Genomic DNA, 21,802 nt, shown 5'->3' with positions numbered 1-21,802 from the left:
GTAATGATACTAATACCAAAAGTCACCTATAATATAACTGAGTTTAAATTTGAATAATAATACCTATATACTATTACAGTCAAAGCTACTATTTTGTATAACATTTAAAACTAAACGTTTTAATGTCAACCTTTAATAAAATATGATATTAAATTTGTATCAAAAGGAATGGCCCCATACAAAAATACAAAAATCATTTGATTTTTTCAAGGACAAATTTGAAACTGACTATACATTCCTTAGATGGCATATTCCACAAAAAACACTCACTTGAATGGACGAAGCCATTGCATTTTAATGAAAGTGATACTTTTAATTTCGGGTAAGCACATACAATTTATTGACAGCTTGTATCCACTTAAAACTTGTTACGGTTATATTAAAGAAGATTATATGGATGATGTTTGCAAGCTCATGCATTTTAGTTACTGCAATATCAACCACATCGTGTGAAGTAAAAGTTCAACCCTATTTCTGGAATGAGCCAATCCATTGAGATGTTGCATGTGTAATATTTGTCAAACTATTTATGACAGAAGGAGCGTATTCATTGTTGACAGTTGTTTCAGGTATTTCGTTGAATATTTACCATTTTAATATGCTTGGCAGATTTAATGAAGTTTGTCATTAAATCTGCCGATTCACAGAACTCTATAAAGAGGAAATATGCACTTAAAACAGGTTAGTGCGATTGGTACTACAGTACTGTCCCAGGATATATTAGATTTTCATTTGTCATTTTCATTTTCAAAGGTACACCATAAGCCCCATATATTGGTGTATATTACAATTATAGGTACATGTTTACGCTACTCTGGTGTTGAACGCGGTAATGGATTTGATCGGTATTTTTTCATTAATATTCAACGACATTTTCATAATGTCGTGGTATATGCCGAAAAAGTCAACGATGTTAACAGAAAAATGCGGTAAACACGCACTGACCGGAACCATGTTTATCAGTGCGTTGTGGGTATTTTTAGGAAGATTTGGTTAGGTTAAAGTTGTCCAAGTTGGTTAACCTAGCCGCCGCATTTTCTGCCTTTATACAAACTGATACATGGTTTGGATAAAATTGCCAACTTGGTTAAAGGTAACCGATGGACAACTTTAACCAGCGGTTAAATCTAACCAACTTTTATACAATTGGCTGCAGAATGTCTGTTCTCATTTATTTAAGTAACGTCCGTAGTGTTTGACACAGGTAGTTCTCAACAACGTTCATTAAGATTAAATGCATTCATTATTGACCTTAACCTTACCTTCACATAGTCAAAATGAGGAAATGATTTGTTGTGTTCTTGTAAAGACTATACTTGAAGGCAACGATGGAGAAAAAAACTGTTTTCACGAGTGCATTCCATGAGGATATTGAAGATGACAGAAAGGAATTTGGTCTGACATGCAATATTGCGAATATTAACAGAATTTCGAGATATGCACTGTGTTGTTTGTTTACTCTGTGTCATTAAACGGGGTTTATGTTTAAACGTTTTGCTACTGAGATTGTATCGATAGTTTTTCATATAAATATTGTAAGATTTGTGTAAGGCTGTTGTAAGGGATTAGATCCTGTAGAATATGGTATGTTTTTGTAGTCGTGCTGCTCCGGACATGATTCAATATGCCTCCTGTTGAGCTTTCTCTAGGTCCTTTTGCTATTTTTCTTTCCAAAGAGGCCGAATGAATGATGCAAGCTATTTAAGATTTAGGCCGTATTGAATGATCGAATGACGTTAATACGTTGCAGGCATTTGTTTCAACTGATCGGATATGTTCATGCCATGAGCAGATACTGGATATTGTGAAGCCCGAATGTTTGTGAGTTTTGATTATCGCTATGTGAATATTATCCACTAAAATAGGCGGATGTGACTGCCTGTTTGTATTTTGAGAGATGTAATGTATTGTTTCGGTGGGAAGAATGATACAAATCACCTTTAAGCATATTGGCATTATCCATGTGAAGATTAAGTTGCTGATCAGCAAATATAGGCCCATCGATAATGATATATAAGTTCAAGTTATCTGCAAAATGATGAATGGGTGCTTTGTTTGATTATCAGATATAGAACCTGTAAAGACATTGCATTGTTTATTTAACTGAAATTATCGATAAGCCTAATCATAGGGAAAAATAACATTATTTCTATGTATGCATTGAAATCTAAGTTTACAAACCTGCAAACAATTTATTTTTGCCAATGCTGTGATAAAGTTTGTAAAGGTTTCACCTCAAGGGTTTGGAATGTCGATACAAGGGTTTTGAATGTCGATATGATCGATAAGAAATATAAGCATGTTTGTATAAGTTCGCAATTTTTGTAGATAAACAAATCCTTGGTTTACTTGTATAAACATGTCACACGTTAAAGAAAATAAGTGATCAGTACGCGTGATGATCCTCGTATATCATATATCATTAAATTGACACGAATGTAGCTACGAATTTGTATTGTTTCTTTTTCTCATTCAGTTCTTCTAGCTTCTTAAATATCGAAATAATAATCAAATCACCTGTTTTTTTTAAGTTTGATAAACGAATAGGTTTGATTGTGTATTATTTCTCATTCCACACAATTAGATAGCAGAAGATAACGAAATAATACTTAAACCACATCTCCAGAATGTTAAAAGTAATGGTTTAGTGTCTGCTTACACTTTCACTTTTCAATTTCACTTTCACTTACATTTTAATATTGATTAGTACGCGTATTGATACAAGTCACTAGTAAAGGAATAACTCCATGCACTGCGCACTTGAATGGTGCCAAAACATCGTGCAGTTTACATACCTAGTATGCCTACTTAATAAGTGTGTACGCAGAGGCCTTACTGTATATGAATCTTAATTACAATATTTATCCACACTTATATGAAAATAAGTAAGACAAAACTTCCAAGTACAAACACCATAGGTAATCACAAGGGACAGCACTTTTAACTGTTACCAAACTTACCATGATAAAACTGTTTCATAACTTGATTAAACAATTATCCAATGTTGATGAACACTTTATGCGGCGTAAAACATAAATTTTATACAATAATTAGTTTTCGATTTTGCAAATCTTCACTTATCACCTAGTATGTATATCAAGGAAGTGTCTACATTGTGGTATGTGCAAGAAGTTTAATGTCTTTTTTTATTTCAATGATCGAACTAGATTGTACCATTCAGCAATAACAGGCGTGCAATTAAAATAAGGCCTTAGTATGCTATTATTTACAAACTAATATGATTACCGTTTCTGCTTTATCTTTGTCCAGTTTCGCTTGAATAAAGTCTTCAATAAGCTCCAAACGCGTCTGGAAATAAATAATTTTGTGATAACAAATGCAAAAGATTGAATATGATAAAATGTATATAGTATATGTACTGAAAAGCATTAACATGGAATCTGATCCTTATTTCTGGCCAGTAGTTTGTCCTCTTTTTGGATACACTTTTTAATTTGGTAGGCGCCAAAATTTATTGTTTTAAAGAAGATATTGCTTGGGTTAATCAAGACTCAGTGTATTTGTTTTGAGGTGTGAGAATGATATTTCGCGACAAAGTTATTTTATGAAACACAACAAATATAACAAATTCAGGGCTTCCTATCCTATCAAATCAGACACTAACATATATTTGTTTTAGCCTCGAGAAACAATTGCCGAAAGGCCGTCAACTCTATTCAAAATGTAATGTTTTGCACACTTTAGCACCTTAACGTAGGTATCCTTTGCTCATTTATGTGATTGCGTTATGCCCCCTACCCCCCATAGCACATAGGTATCATTTGAAAACGTCCGAAAATTAGACTAATTCCAAAGCAAATTATTAGAAAACATACTTCTGTGGGCTTAAAAGATTGCGAAATAAGCCAGCAAACAATCAGTTTGTATTGGAATAAATAAAACTTGTATTAACTTAAGCTTTAATATTTTCATTGTTTTTTCCGCACTTTTTAACCTTTAATCGATACAGAAATTGTTTTTGGTAAAAAGCAAACACATAAACATAATAGCAAATGGCGGAATGAAATTATACGCTTATTTTTTCATCGGACACCTGAATTTGATTCTTACAAATAAATGTCTAATTTTCAAATAAATCTTTATACAAGTACATTTAATCGAGTTAATGGTACATGTACATTTCTTGGCCTTTTTTGTATAAAGGAGCTACATTTGTGTGTTTTTTTCATTCAAAATAAAGCTATGTGAACGAGGATAGACAGTGCGCAACGGATGACGGGTTGTGAATGTAAGAGGATATCCGTAATTGACCTTAAGCACATTTCGCAATACTAACCATTTATTTCCTAGAGTATCTCTTATATGGTTATAACCTTTATTATTTTATTGAAACACTTCTTAAGTAATTATTATCTATATTATTGAGAACGGCCTAGTAAAATGATGCGTTTGCTTGTTAGCATTGAATGTTAAGCCTAATACTTATCGTCATTGTCGGATGCATTGGGTTAACGTTAAACAGATAAAAACATACTTTTTGATTTTCGACAGTTGCATTCCCGATTGAGAACGTGGTTCCTTCGTCGCTTCCATCAACTTCCTCCAGAAGTTCGCAAACATCACTCAAGTCTTCAATCAAGCACTTTAAGGCAACCTTGTTTTCATTCAAACAAATATTTTTAAAGGAATTCTTATATTCAGCTTCTTTCATCTGCCTTTTGACCTCCGAAATTTCCTTCTCAGAATTCCGGCTCATAAAGTAAATGCGACCCGTAAACGAGTTGTTCACAAACTCGTTGAGTTTACTTTCCTCATTGATAGCCCAAGACACTTTCTCTTCACAAACGGAAGAAATGCATGAAAAGGCTTTTATGTTTTCCTCGTTAAATTTATGCGCTTTCTGTCTGACACCATTGATCGCATCTTCCACTTTCCGTTTCAGTTTTATTTCCAAATGCTCCAATTCTGAATTGCATTTAGCCGCATGCGTATCACTTCTTTCTTTCTGCTTGTCAACCTCTTGCTTCATGCGCTTACTTTCATCCTTTATCTTATTCAATGCTGCGGTCATAGTATTAGTTTGTTCGTTATCAAACTGCTTACATTCTTGACTCAAATCAACAACCTCATTACCACATGAAAGATGGTCCGAATGAAGACATCGACCACAGATTATAGAATCATCTTTTTTGCAAAACATTGACGCTCTTTCATTCGGATGGCGTATACACATCTCTTCTGTGATATCAAACATAATACGCTTTGGATGGTATCCATCCTTTCCATACATCTTTCGAATGTGAGTTTGAAATGACTTTCCTGTGTTGTGAATTCCAAAACACGCTTCACCAATGTTCCCACATGTATTGCAGCATCCAACTGCCTGTTCTATACAGCACATTTCACATTTTGGTAGCTTTGATGCCATTTTAATTTTTGATATGTTATTTATTATTTATATTTCCAAATTTAAAAATATTAAGAAAATTAATGGCGTGGATTGCAAAATCATTAATTCAATATGATCACTTAATCACAGGGTTTAACCAACCTATATACATTCTTTTCTAAACGGTTAAGGCACAGACATTAACAGATATATATCTAGGGTATAATATTTGTATGCTTTTGTATTATAGTTTGCAATACTTGACTCTGCTCTGTGGATTGTATCTAAAATCACAAAGCAGGTTATGATAGGACTTTATTCAAAACGAAAGAATGATCATATTAAACAAATACCTGTTTGTGATACTATTGTCATTGCTTGTTTTAAACAATATCATCTGTTATGCCTATTGTATTCATCTGGTACTCAAGTTTTAAAGGTAGGATCTACCATATCGACTTTTTAACGAGTGATCTGTCTAATTGGAGAAACTATCTGGTTGGTTGTTTTTCAATATACATGTATGTTTACATTTAAGCGTTAGAAATCCGCTTTTATCTGTTTAAGAGTTGAGCGAAAGCCGGGCATTTTCGATAGAAAGTGTTTTACATTTGATGCACGTGATGTTAATGAAGTGTTAAAGTTTTACCGACGCACATTCGTGTTATCAATATACGGATAATGTGTGATTTCAACGATGGATTTCCCTTTTAACAACCTGTTCAAGACGTGAACAAGACTTATTTTGATGAAAAACATCCAATATTAAAGACACCGCGAATGTTTTTTAACCACGGCTAAGCAGATGCAATTCACAAGCATACCATGGTTGAAATACCTTGATGCAAGCATTTGTCAGTTTTTGAACGATTTCGGACGTTCAGCTCAAGGTCACCAGGACATTGACTCTTGACCAAATGACGTACACAAAGTTAGGGTACTGGTCATGTTAATTGTAACTTTACCAAATTCGAGGTCTCTAGAACTTAGCGTTTTCAATTATTGATGGGAAACTGCGTATTTTCAGCTTACGATCACAACGCCCTTGACATTTGACCCACTGCCCTCTAAAGCAATAGGATTCATCTGCTGGTAATGACCTACCGGCCTACGAAGTTTAGGGACCTTCTGGGCCATAGTGTTCTTCATATAGTGATCGGAACCCGATTTTTAGCTGAACATAATCTTACGGTCACCACGAATTTTTTGGACGTTTTCGTTTATTCAAACAGTAGGTACAACAACATACATAAAACATGCAAAGTAACATTCATGCATATATATTTTACTGTATCATTTTAAAAATCCTGTTCACAAATACATGATTTCTAAGTAAGGTAAAAAGGGACAGAAAAAAGAAATAGACATGCAAGTATATCACATATTGTCAACGTATGCTTTATATTGAACTGTTATTCTGGTATAATCACCACGAAATTGACCTTTGACCAACCGACATCAAAATCAAAACTGTTGGTAATAAGCAGTCTACCGACAAAGCTTAAAAACCCTGGGTCTAAGCGTTATTTAGATATTAATCGGAAACCGTGTGGATTAAAAGATTGATGGACAAACGATCAGATAACTCATTCGGAACTTCTCGGCAATTTTCTATCGAAAACAAACCCGATTGTATATGGACGGTTTACATTGTCAGAAATCTGAACACTTTAACTACGTTGAGATACAACACTATTATTTTGAATTAAGGCTGTAAGTTAAGTGTGACATAAGTTGTGGGTAAATAAGAGAAATTCCGAAATCTATACTCTTCCAGTTTATAAGGCATATGATAATAAAAACTGAACTGATATTCATAAAACATCTTAAGTCATTTCTTAATAAGTTCGATTTCCTAAAATGTTCATGGTCAAATTAAAAAAAACTAAAAGTTTTTTTAAGACAAAAGTATGTGTAATACATACAATTAATGAAAATAAAGTATTTTAGATATTGTTAAGTTATTATATCATACACCAAGAGACAAACTGTGCCAAAGGAAATGACTTAAGTAAGGAAATGTTTTGTGAATACCAGCCCAGCAGTATATATGAGAAAATAAATTGAAAGTAATTATAACTAGTTAAATGGTATTTATTATAAAGAATGAGTAATTATGATTTCAAAACGTAAGTTTACATGATTGAATACTCGACAATTAGCAAGAATGGAATGATCTGAATAAAAACACTTTACTGTATTTAGAGGAATGTTAGATGTTCAACAGGGCCTGTATTAAGTAATATTTAAAAAGTTTTACTAAAATAGGTTTTTATATATATATTTTTTTAAAAAGTCATATTAGAACTTCAAGATGTTTTTACTGCTTAAGGATAAAAATAATAGTAATATTTATATGTTTATCTAAATGTAACGACAATTATCCTCTATGTTTAAAGTCTATGCCTCATTATCTTTCAGTAATTTGAACGAAATGTATGTATATCCAAATGATTTCTCTAAAATATTTTGACATTTTTTCAATGCTTGATAAAAAAATGCATTTATCGTAAAAAACATACATGCCATAAAACCGGAAGTGTAGTCTTAATTTAGCACGCAAAACGTCACCACAAATAATGCATATCACGTGACTTTCTTAATGCAAACAATACCAAATGCTTTATATATTAATATTTTCTTTATTGTAGTCTATTTCAAACCGACTTGGCGTGGTTATTATACATCGCAAACAAAATTTTCAATAAAGTATCGTAGTTGTGAAATGTGGGCAACATAGTCCATTTATCTAAAATGGCTATCACCGAATAGAACAGAACGTAATTTTTATTAACTTACATCATAATAATATATCAATATAAAGCTTAAGTATTATATCATGAAATGTACAAATGAATAAACATGATCATGAAAGCATGCACAAACTAAACGAATATTGAATTTCTACAGTGTAGGTAGACTGGGATCATAACGTTATTTTATTCATCAAAGCAAGACGTTTAATTTATACAAAAAATTAAATAAATTATTTACATTGGACTTATGGACTTATTGTTGACAGTTATTCGCCAAATTTTGACAGGCTTGGTCTAATTCAATATCTTGGGGGAACACACTTTATTCTATGTTCATTGTACTTTTTTTACTCGATAACAAGATGGCATTCATCCTCGACCATGCCTTTGTCTAACAAAGTTCACAGTCTATTAATTCAATCAATTCCTCTATGTCGCCAATGTTCAATTTCAAGACAGTGGGATGATAGCGTCAATTCGTAAATGCGCGTCTTTGTTTTATATTCGTTATTATTGACAAGAGTGGACAGTACCTAACGACGTTTTGTAGTATCCGCAATCGGTGAATGAAAATAATATTATTCGCTCTTCATAAGTATTTCTATTTCTACTGTATTGTTAAAAAAACGGTTTGGTTACGGTGGGAAATGTTTTCGGCGGGAATGTTCTCGTGCTCGGTGTTTAAACTCCGTATATAAGGAGCTTACGGAGCGTGGACCGCCGATCGAGGTTTTACTGACAGTGTTATTGTGTTTTGTTTTTTTATTTCTTTAAACATGCGGAAGATGTTCAGATGCATTATGCTGATATAATCCGGTTAAATTCAGATCTGAATGAAGTATCGTTTATCCCTGTTCCTGTGTCGGAAGTGGTCAGATTTATCTCAATATCGGATTCCCAAGGGACCGAGTGTGACAGGCGCCAGCTTCACATACGGAAGGTCTGGAGACGTTATCAAGAAGACAAACCAGGAAGACACAGATGCAATCTAAATACTTTTTAAATGTGAAAACTGTTGACAATAATACACCGTATTTCTATCTTTGTAAAGGTTGTTTGGGCGTTGGAAAGAAATTTGATAAGTGAAAAGTTGTTTTACTCACGATAATAGAGTGAGTAAACCCATATATTGTTCTGTTAAAGCAGGGGCTATTGGATAAATTATTGTATAATACGAGAATTATATATAGTGTATCTGCAATACGTAATATGTTTATCGAATAGTCTCTGTGTATAATAAATAGTGTATGGTTTGATCAACATCGGCTGATAAATAAAGACCAAATCGTGTTAAAACGATTAATTATTGTATTTTTGACTAATCCAATGGCCATTATCTTGTCATGCATGTACATATCTGGCTGGTTGTTTAAAGGGCCCGAATTTGTATGTTTATCTAGATTCTGTATAGGATTGGTAAACGTCGACTTAGAAATAAAGACTTTATCGCGGTCACAAGGTCAATAATTGCATTTGTTATTATTTTCTTAACCCAGTCATGCATATACGTTTTCGAAAGATACTGATTTCCTAAAGATATCTATATACTGTATAAATTTGGTAAACGTTTATATTAAGTTATTAAAAAAACAAATTCTTTTGTTTTGATAATGTGTTATAAACTTGTACTAAAACATTAAAAAAATAAATTCTGTTCAAAATTCAAATATTTGATTATTTTCCAAATAATCCCCAATTAACAGCCCATATGGATAAAATCTCCAATTTGAGATTACCAAATCCCGCGAGAGACCAAAATCAAATTAGTGGCCAACGAAACAATTTTGAAATAAAAAAATCGTTTTGGGAATATTTGTGAAAACATTTAATATTTATCGAAAAAACATATCTTCGACCCTCTCAAATGATAAATATAATAAGTTTGCAAATAAACCAGATTTTGTACAAAGCCATATCTGTTGTTTATAGCATCAGAAATTGTAAACGTATTGCATTTATCTCATATGACATTTTATGTAAGAAATCATTAACGTGTATTCAAAGCTTCATTACAATGCTTCATAGTTATATTCGGCACAGATTTTGACTTAATAGCAATTTGAAATTAAAAAACATACAGGCTTACTTGATTTAAATTTAATTGGGCTGTAGCTTATCTAGTATTTTAAATCATAAGTCGGTTGTAAATATGCTCTCTAAAAATTGCATGTTATACTTCTAATGTTTAACCAATTAACGTACTTTTTGATATGGCCAATACTCAAAACTTGACATGTTTGTATAAAGGCACACGACATCTTCTCGTGCAATTTTGGACAAACATAGCTCGGGCGAACTAGAAACAGAAATTAAGAAAAAGATAAATATGAGAATGGAATGCTTTGTAATTGTTCAGTGAAATCAAACATTAGTTATCTGAATCGAAACAAAAACACAATCGCACCATGTATTTCTTCCGAATAATTGCGTGTATAGAACAAAAATACATATTTTCCTTAAATAAACTTAAAAATATGTTTATTTTCATGAACGAGTTATTTCCAATCCTATATACATATTCTTGAAATCAACTTTAAAAATAATTGTTTTTATGAACAGTTTATACTACAAATAAATCACAGAAAAGGTATCGATCAGGTACGGGGCTGCAGCACCTCTCTGAATATTTGTTTAAGTGTACTCTCTTTTGGCATTTGTTAAACATATTCGCTGGAATAGATTATAACAGTATCAACCACTGGTAAAAGAACAAGGACATTAGATCCAAACCTCCTCGGAAGCATAGACACATGAATACCACAAACATCACATGTTACAACCAAATAATACTTAAAATCATTGTTTTGTCACATAAAGTTTGCCATTAATAAAACCAAGCTATTTGAATACAAATGCCTTATAATATCAACGATAACGTTTAAACTACCTCATGTTGTAATCAAATTATGTTGACATATGCAAAGAAAAAACCGTCGAGTTATGTTAACAATTTGCACATTACCAACGGGAATCATACATATTTATCACAACTTATTAATTTTTACTATAGGTATTATGATATTTAACATAAATACTTTTCCTACAGTATCAATATATCTACAACAGGACTTAACGGTAAAAGGTGTTTTTGAAAAGGATATTAGGGAACTTCAAAACATCAGTAACTATATGTCATAATAATACATAAAAATAATGCATGAAAATGAAATTACTGTTATAATTATGAATATAAAAACATTGAATTCTTAGACAACTGAGTCTCCTGTGTGATTTATATAGTGTTTTAAATACAACTTCTTGATTAAGCTTCTTTTATACATTGTGGAAGCATATCAACTACTGGCTAAAATTGTAATGAAAGGATGTTTTGAAGCAGTTCATATGCTGCCACATGAGAAAACATAACTACATTGGTAAACTTATCATTCATATAATTTGGACATTTGCCATGAACTGTTTAAGGCCATGATGTCTACTTCCGATTTCGACATTGAAAAAACAATATGTAAAACCTGCCGCAGAGAACGCGCTTCTACAATACGTATTGTTAATAAATCGTACAATGTTGTGCCTCTTGTACAATAATTTTTAACTTTTGGGTGGGACTACAGCACCAAACCGATGAACCGTAAGCTAAATACATGTATATTGTATTAGTGCGTTACAAAGAGTTAACCAAAGAGGTTTATTTAAAGGTTTTCTTTATCAATATACAAAACTGTAGAGCATAACTATTTTAATTAACACATAACTATGCAGACATTTTACAGAGTAGTCTCCTCAAACTGATAATCAGCTTTTTCTATCAACTGGCTTATAAATATCATAGTTCGACATTGAATCGAATACTAACATAATACGATTAAGGCTATAATTTTCTTAAACATGAAGTAATTTAATCCATGAATGAGTCCCAAAATACTTTATATACCTTTTACAACATACATTCGCACTTTTCCCCTTTATTTGAATAATATGAATGCCTTCAGTTTATCAATGTAATTATAATAAGTATACATCGTATTCATGATTGCAAATTACAAAACAATGATGAACAATAAAATACATGTAATGTCTATATATTCGAGAATCAATTTTACACACCATATACATGACAATACCACCATTGAAAGACCTCTTTGTGATTAAGTACCAATACATAAACGGGGGCTTTTCGTAAAATGTGTGGACATGGGCAAATTCATGCCTAGAACTTGAATGTGTAGCTTCGTTAAAGTTGCAATAGAGTTAACAAGGCGTTGGAAAATTTTGTACTCATTAACTCACTAAAGCACACATAAATAAATTACTCATGTTATCAGTCATGTCATTCTTAACTCGTACAATGTTCACATGTCTTGAAGCTTAAAACGCAACAGGTAAACATCACGCGCACAGGAATCCGTGCAACCTTATATACATGTTATGACAATAACGAATCATACACGTGCAGCGCTAACCAAACAATGATTTACAAGACAAGGTTAGATACTGTGTATATAGTATTTCCTAGTTAACATAAGTGGTCTATTTGTTGTTATGTTTTATCCGGCCTTATAGCCAATTGATCTCATTGACTTAAAGGGGCTGTATGACGAAATAGCAAAAACAAGAAGAAAATTGTCGAAAACTTACATAATCTTAGTATCGTACAATGCATTGAAACTTACTAACTGAAGTACCACATAGTTTACAATTAAAAAAAATCGCAGTTTTTTTGGTATGCCTATCTAGTAGAATTAATTCATTATGCGTGCTTGGCTGAAATATTTCAACGTTAAGTGTAAACCTCGTACCACACTGGATAAAACACTGAACTGCAATCTTGGCGACCCTGGTTCGAACCCGGTCTCCGACACGTTTTTAACGTTTTGGTATTTTTTGTACAATTATGATATCAAAGAGTAAAACATTATTTAAACAATTGTCCTGAGATTCGTTACATAAAAAACACACACTTTTTTGTGCCAATCTGGTGTACAGTCCCTTTAATAGATGTATATTTTAACACTAATATCGACTGACGGATGGAATAACGACAACAGAAGACCGAGGAAAGTCACGGACCATCGACCGTGAAAGTGTCTTTCAGCTCCTCGGCATGAATTATGTCATCCTCTGTGAGGCCTTTGGCTGCCAGCTCCATTTTCACATTCTCTATGTATACACCGTATGGAGGAGGACGAAAAAAGAGCGTCTCCCTATAAAAATGGAATAACTACAGTTCCACGGACATAGTATATTTACGAGCAATAATTTCAAGTGCCCAATCATCGTGGACTTGTCGGCCACATTTATAGCCAAATGTTCATAAAATATATACAAGAAGAAGACGCTACTAATAATAACAAAGCGTTCTAATTGACTTTAAACTTGGGGTCAAGTACAATTATTTAAAGTTGAAAAGAAAGAAAACTGATTTCTATGTATACAATTGTTGTTAAATAATCCCTACATTAATCTACATTCTAGTAAATGTATCCCTTACAAAGGACAAAGGGCTGTAGTGTTTAACATGAACAGGTATAAAACATGAACAGGTTTAAAACATGTACAGGTATAAAACATGTACAGGTATAAAACATGTTCAGGTATAAAACATGTACAGGTATAGAACTACATTGTAAATTAAGAATACGTACAACTTATACAACGGTTTGTCTTTTAGGTTATATGTTGTGAAATACTTAGTTCACCTTGTTTCTCCTATCAATACATTTATCCGATGGGTATAATGTATACATCCTATATTATATCAATTGATTACAGTGATTAAAAAAACACACGAATGAATTTCTCTTATATTCATTTAAATATAAACCATCTGGCCCAAATTTCTCGAAAGTTTTTAAGCTTAACAGGCTTAAGTAATTTTTTTCATTAAGCCAAAATACACACTTAGATTGTTTTTTGATAAATCAAAAATGGTTTATTGTGATTATCATAATTATAATCACAATCTAAAGTTTAAACACTTTTAAAAAATGTTAGTATTACGCAATTTATAGAAAACAAAAAATAGTAAGCTTAGCTTAAACCTGTAATGAGGGACTAAAGACGTTTCGAGAAATCGGGGCCTGGTTCATTATAAATATGATATAACTAAATTTAACGGTTTTATAACTTTTATTTCCTTATCAGCGTAAAATACCACCATAATGGCTTCCTCTGACTACCGCCCTTAAAAGCGTTCACATATTTATGCTGACGCTTATTACCTTTCCTTAGCAAGTAATACCTATTCCCAAACAGCCCATCAAACAAAAGTGACGCTAGCCATAATGGCTTCTCTTGTCTACTGCCCTTAAAAGCGTTCACATATTTATGCTGACGCTTATTACCTTTCCTTACCAAGTAATACCTATTCCCAAACATCACGCTTAGATACTAGAATATCATCATATACTGATACGTTACCCTGAACAACCCTCCCTGTTTCTGTGCAACTATTCTTACGTGGAATAACTGATTTTGACATCATAGGGTGATATGCCATCGAGCATAACACACATTTCTTTTCCGTCTGGTAAACATTAGCCCTCTCCTAAACGCCGTCTTTAGCATCCTACATACTAGCTGACCCTCATCGTCACTTTCCAGATTTCCAGTGAACGTGCAGCCTATATACGGTTTCCCCGGTAACGGATGGTTTCGCTGCAAGTTGGTTAATGGAATTTAAATGTTATATATTATATATGCCGTAATGATAATGCCAACGTTTTATATGTTAAATATTTAAACAAAACAAAGTCAACATGACATTTTAGGTAATTTATATAAAATTACATTGTGCCGTAGTGTTTTCAAAAAAATGTCGCATTCAATTACCGACGAATGTCTTGTTTATTTCTTAAAACAAATCGTTTATTGATATTAAACGTGCATAGTAAAACATTATTTGGTTATTAAACTAAAAATTATATGACATTCAAAGAGATCAATAACTCCAAAACACAAAGCCTTTTTCAGTAAGACTAAGATTAAGACAGTGAAAATGAATACAAAATCATGCATGCGCCAAAGTCCATGTTACCGGCACTCATGTTGACTAACGTATAAGCTGATAAAATAATATATCATTTTAAATAAGCACAAACCCATCACATTAATACAGGGACACATGGTTTTGACCCCCACACTATTAAAAAAAGAAAAGAAAAAAAATGAAGAAAAAAACACAAAAAGAAAAAAAACAGCATGTACATTGATAGCATACTGATAAAACTCATATCAAATGTAGCATATTTCACAAAATCGTATTTAGATATTAGTTACCACTGTCGAAAATTGTATAATTTATTGCTACGACACAACCTAAAACTGCAATGCTTATGTAGGGCGATACGCATGGTGATTTTCTTATTTAAGATGTCCTGATATTTGTTTATTGCATATTATAAAGATGCATAAACTTTACATGCAATGTATCGAAACTATGTCACATCTGCTAAATTAGTTAACGCTTAGTTATTTTGATCTTATCGAAGGAATACATTATTGTTAAACTTTAGTACCAATTTTGCATAGTAAAAATGCGTTCGATTAATTGCTGAGGAACTGCAACTAGTATATAAGTATTCAAATGTAATGATCTAAAGGTCGATGAAATCGGTTGGAATGTTATGTTTAGTACAGAAAACGGAAAAAGTCTGTAAAAACTGTAACTTGATCAATGTACTTGTGAAAATAAAATTATATGTTTGCAGAAATATTCTTACAGTTGTAAGGATGGTCTGGCTGTAATAGGCAGATAAATGAACCACAAAAGAACAACAACACAGTGTAGCATTAGATGATATAGTCAACGGCATAATGTTAGGAATATCAACATGCTACTTGCAAACAAATTTAAGCTGGAAACTCATCAATCACAAAGCAAGGGTAATTATAGAAACTTATTACCGTCTGAATGCCATCCGGGAATGTAAAAACAACCATAATGAGGCGACGTCGATCCTGTCTGACTTTCACCTCTACTGTGCCAGAGGGCTGTTTCACTTAGAACAGAAAATCCCTGATGTATTAATAATTGAAATATCGATTACAAATATTTAACTTAAAAACAGAAACATGTTTGTGTATTTGCCATTTGTTTGTTAAAAGAGCTACACAATAAATGCAAAAGAGCCAAGATGACCGATAACATGTACCACTGCTATTCTATTTAATGCTCTATATGTAAATTGAAGTAAACAACAACACGTATTATTACCCGATGCCCTATATTAATGTAAATTACTTTATGCGACTGCTTTACACCTACTAATCGACATTATAATGTTTTGAACTGTTGACCGGTAAACAGTATGAACTGTTACCCGCGCTTGAGGCTACGACATGGGTTTTAACCAAATTCTAAAAATGAACTGCATATCGTTTAAATTCGTGAATTTCCGGTATTGGTTTTGTAATTTTACTTGTTTCAAGGAGAATATCGAAGATATTTTAAGCGCTAAATCGTCTATATTATCAAGATCATTCCCAGGTGTAAACAAATCAATATTAGACGTAAACAAACAATGTCACGATAAGAAGATGTTTCCGAGATTGCTGGAAAATAGAGACTCGTTAAGTACAAATAATGTTATTAAATATATTATCAGGTAATAAAAAATCTCGGTGTCGAGGATGACATTCTGGACTGCCTCTGTCTCGGGACAGCAGTTCAGAAGTCACCCCCTCCGACTCGAGACAACAGTTTTGACTGTTACAAAAATGATCATGCAACAAATGCATACTTATTAACGTTTACTTAAACAATAGCTATCACTAACTTCCAATTCGAGCATAAATATGATATATAGTATACTACTACTACTACTACTACTGCCGCTTCTGCTATTGCTACTGTTCCTACTAGTAATAAATTACTGTTAATACTATTGCTTAATATGATTTACGTTGATGAACATGCATACTACGGAGCTGTGTAAGGGGAACATACAGTTAATAAATTCCTCGACGTGTAAACACTTGGCCTGGGCTATTTCACATTCCTTTGAAATAGACAACATTAAAAAGAAAGAGAGTATGGCTGATAGATGGGATACACTTCGACAAAAGACAAAAATTAAATCAAACAAAGATTACAAGTGTGTTCACATCATATATTTCATCGTTAAACCTTTTTACATATAAATAAATTAGTCCATCTTTAACTAACACTGTTATTTTTACTAATGGTTACTACTAAAGAAAGACGATTTCTCATACCTTTTTGAAATCCAAATCTTTTTACACACTTTTTAACTCCTCTTCCATTTGTTTTCGTGTCTGTACAAAAACTGGCAAGTTTAAAATTACTCTACATTTTCAAAAATAACCATGAACAAGTCGAGGAAAATTAGATATTAGATTTGCGCAATCTAATCGAACTAATTGGACTTGTGGTGGATATGCAAAAAGATGGACAAACGTGGTGCATGCTGCTGAATATAAATTATTAAACATTTGTAAAATTATAATTAATATGTTCGATTTTGAGTATTTCAAAAAGTTTGTATCAATCCGTTTTTATCGCATACATAGTTTTGCAATATTACGTAGTCATGTTTACTTATGATACTTACCTTATTAGAATTTTCCCAGCCTAGTTTCACTTGCAGTGACTCTTTTTGGATCTCATGCTTGCTCTAAAGCGTAGAGGCAAATCATGAAGACCAAAGGCAATGGCGATTTAATTGTTTATGTAGGTAATATACAACAATTAAGATATATTATAAATGTGTATAAAACTCCTGCTCTAACTTTTTTAGATTTATTTATGTCCTTTCTCGCATTTTGTAACTTTTGTTCGAACCCCGTCCTTGTCGGAAAACATAACGACGAATAATACAGTTTTCAGTTTTAATTATATCATCGGTATACATAAAAAAGTAATATGGTGTATCGAAATCATATAACATATAATGCGACTCTTCTCATTTGTGTTACAACAAAGAATGCTGTAATTCTTTTTCTTACCTTTAAATATGTTTCTATTACCTGTTTCGCTTGCAATAATTCCATTTCCAATGCTTTATTTTGACTGAAAAAAGAGGTAATAATTGAAGTTTAAAACTTTATGTCGATGCCAAAGACATAGTTGCAAATGTATGAATAAAAATATCAATGATTTCACACCTACAAGCATTTGCTAGGAGTTTAATTATTCATCACGGTGTACGGTCAGAGATATAAATTTGTGTGTGAAATGTATATACTGAAGTAGTGTTTTCTTCACTTGTTTCAGCTCGTCATTATGTTCATGCCTTGTCTTAAAACTCGAAAGTATTGTGTAAATATTCTCTTCTAATTAAACTGGACACCAGAATAGCATATATTGTGCAAAATTCATATCGCTCTAATCATGTTATATATGTTTACAAGCGTCTCAAACACATCAATGATGATAACTGTAGAGATTAAGTGTCATATAATATTATATCTGCATAAGTAATTTACTGAATAAAAGGTAATATTAAATCGTTATCTACAATTGCAGTCAGTGTAACAGTTGATGGAACGTGCTTGGCATTCCTTGGTTTCTGTTGTCTAGCATGTATTTCAGGTAAATAAAGTGTATTTCTTTGGCCAGGGTGTGCATATGTAAAAAAAATGACCGGCACATAATTCGCCTTATTTATTCACATTTTCACCCGTTTCAGACCTGCTGTTTTTATGTTGATGCAACCATTTAGCGGGCGTTATTTATAAAATGTATACATTAATTTTAATTTTGTATTTGAGTGTTCATCGCCTAATATGTATATCAAAAGTGTTTCCGCACGCTGGTAAGTACTCTAAGATAAATGTCTTATTTTATCATAATGACCTATAAGATTTAAACAGTGGTGTTAAAGGCCTAGTTTAAGGAACGTTTGGCATGACAATCCCCTGCTGTGAATCGCCTGCTAATTGCACTGATGTTACACTAGGGGCCAAATTCCTGTTTATTTGTTTATTGGCTCGGTGCCAATTATGGTCCATTTCTATAATAAATTCTCAAAACCTGAACAGCAGGATATTCAGACAATTAGGCAATTAGACTAAGATCAATACACAGATATTGTGTATAATACACAGTTTTGAATTTCGGGGGCTGGCTTTAGAAGGATTAAAATAGGCCTTTAAGCAAGAACACGAGTGGAATTAAAACAGAGTCTTTGCTAAGCTCATTACTTACAAATATACTGACCGTTTCTGCTTTACCTATGTCCTGCATTGCTTGAAATAATGCTTCCGTGAGTTTTTTTGTATGATGATATCATTACACATTCATAGTTTTAAATAGGATTGCATTTAGATGCTGCATGAACTTCACACAATATATCATTAATATCTCTTTTGAATTCCAACAATACAATATTGGAAGACGACCTTTGGCTGTTCATTATTTCATAAGTATTAATATCGCAAAGCGGATGACAGTGTATTGAGATAAGATATAAATATAATTCATAAACAACACATGTGTCAATGTTAACAAAATAGATGTTCAAGTTTATCTTTAGGGCATACCCATATAGTTTGAAAACTCGTACTCGGTTATTGCATGTATTGCATTATCGATTACTAAATCTATCATATGGAGTGTATATATGTTCTAGTATAAGATATCATAGTAAATGGATCGGTTAAAATAAATTATTATCGTCATTATGCGATGCATTGTGTCTACTTAAAAACGTTAAAAATAAGGCTTACCTTTTGAGTTTCATGACTCTCACTCTAACAGTCGTTAGTGGTTCATTCGTTGCCTCCATTTACTTCCTTCCGGGGTTGACAAACATCACACAAGTCTTCAATGCGTATAGATTTCTGTTTACATGCTCCATAACTTTCCAGAATGTGGCTTTGGAATGCCTTTTCAGTTTTGTGAATTCTGAAACACGATTTACCAATGTTGCCATATGTATTGCAGCAACCGACTGCCTGTTTCTTGCAGCTTATTGCACACTGAACATACTTGGATGCCATTCTAGATATTTAAATGAAGCTTATATGAATAAATATTCAAATCAATATCAGTATATCTTACGTCAGTAAGCCATATGTCTTATAAATGTTATTTCAATTTCAAATGCACGCAGTGTAACCACTTGCTCACTGATAACATATAACCCTTAGTGATAACAAACTAGATCTTGTTTGAATAAACCTAAAATACTCCAACGTTGAGTGAATGACAAATAAAGGATATTGCAGTATTCGTTATCTTCCGAATGTTAATGAAATTGTCCAAATATTGATCGACTTCAATGGCTAAATTGTTTTTGTTATGAGTCATCCATGAAATAAAATTTCCCTTTAACCATTTCTGATAACTTCTCTATAACGTCGTTACTGAGATTGACAATAACACGTTATTCACAAGAACTAAATATCCATAAAAATTGATCGACACAAAGTTTATATTAAATATATTTTATAACAAAAAAAACAATGTAACGTATTTTCTGGTTTCTTTATATTGGGGCAGGGCTATCTCTATACACGTAAATACTGTTTAAAACGAAAACGATTAAGCTTTTGTCGGTTCAGCTTTCGCCAATGGAAGCGTGGTCACGATAAGCACTTGCTTCATGAGACAAGTCATATATTACCTGTCAATATTTATATGAAACCGTACCAAAAACATGCTAGAGTTATTTGCAGAAAATGTAGAGGGCGCAGCGAGGCCGAAGGCCGAGAAATATAGAACCTTTTTTTGTAGATCGCTAAAATGAAATTGGTGTTCGCACTTATTTGACCCACTATCACCACCTCTTGTGTAGTCACTTGGTATTTATGCGAAAGAAGGTTAAACCGCTCAGGTGCTAATTTCATTGATGAGTTTCGAAAGATTGCTGATATTAATGTTTTTAGAAGAACCGAGGTATGTTGGCAGAATAAAAGACATCTTCTGGGATGACCTTGTTTTACGTGACCCAGTCACGAAGATTGAATTCGCATGTATATATGTTAAATTACAAAACACATTCAGATATCAACTCAATTTATAAAGTGTTCGTATTATATTGTTGACACAATGATCAAAACAGAAAAAAGAACCACAAGACGACCTTTTGATATGAATATAAATGATAAGATACCATTACTTATGCATATAAAGTATGTTTATTAATAAATAGAGAAAGGGAGTTACAAATACAGTTGGGTGTTCTTCATTACCATAACGCTGTTTTAAGAAGTATCAAAGACGAATGAAATTGTAAGTTTCTTAAACATGGGTTATTAAAGTTGCCATACGGGTTTTGTTTAAAGCTTTACATATTATGTTGACAAGCTTAAACAAGTGTCAACTTCACGTAAAGCATACGATAAAGAATTGATATAAACCGCTTTACATGCGAAGTGTACGCGTTATATCGTCTCTTATCAAAACCGTTGACAGCTCTCTTAGCAAAGTACGTCAGTTGTTTACATTGAAAACATTTCGTGTGCTTTCCAATAGAAATAACTGTCGAGTTTTGATTCTGTGAATTGAAATACCGACTCTTTTCGAGTGTGCTTATTTTATGGATAAATGTGTTTTTGAACGATTATGTTTGGGTAAAGTCTATGGTAATGCAGGATTCTACCAATAACACGATCTCAATTAAACAAGGAAGTTAAAAGCTTTTCAATACAGTTCAGGTTGATTGTCTCCGGTGTTCAATGATTTAAGTACAGATTTTTTTTATTTCATGATAGTGAATCGAAATATACTTTTTGAAATCGGATTATAACAATAACTTTCAAATCAACATTTAAA

General features: G+C 32.5%; 1 protein-coding gene across 1 annotated transcript in view; it reads right to left on the bottom strand.

Annotated features, from left to right (window-relative positions):
* LOC128241712 (myosin-2 heavy chain-like) overlaps positions 1 to 5,460 on the bottom strand; it is a 28,789-nt gene extending 23,329 nt beyond the window's left edge. The window contains exons 1-2 of the mRNA XM_052958751.1: positions 4,496 to 5,460; positions 3,247 to 3,309 (exon numbers count right to left, since the gene is read on the bottom strand). Of these exons, the coding sequence (XP_052814711.1) occupies positions 3,247 to 3,309; positions 4,496 to 5,389 (957 nt within the window). The 5' untranslated portion in view covers positions 5,390 to 5,460. The remainder of the gene's footprint in view (positions 1 to 3,246; positions 3,310 to 4,495) is intronic.
* Between the last annotated feature and the right edge of the window lie 16,342 nt (positions 5,461 to 21,802).

Source organism: Mya arenaria, chromosome 7, assembly GCF_026914265.1.
Source record: "Mya arenaria isolate MELC-2E11 chromosome 7, ASM2691426v1".
NCBI classification, from domain to species: domain Eukaryota; kingdom Metazoa; phylum Mollusca; class Bivalvia; order Myida; family Myidae; genus Mya; species Mya arenaria.
Note: the sequence above shows the minus strand (reverse complement) of the source record. Positions and strands in the feature narration are given on the sequence as shown.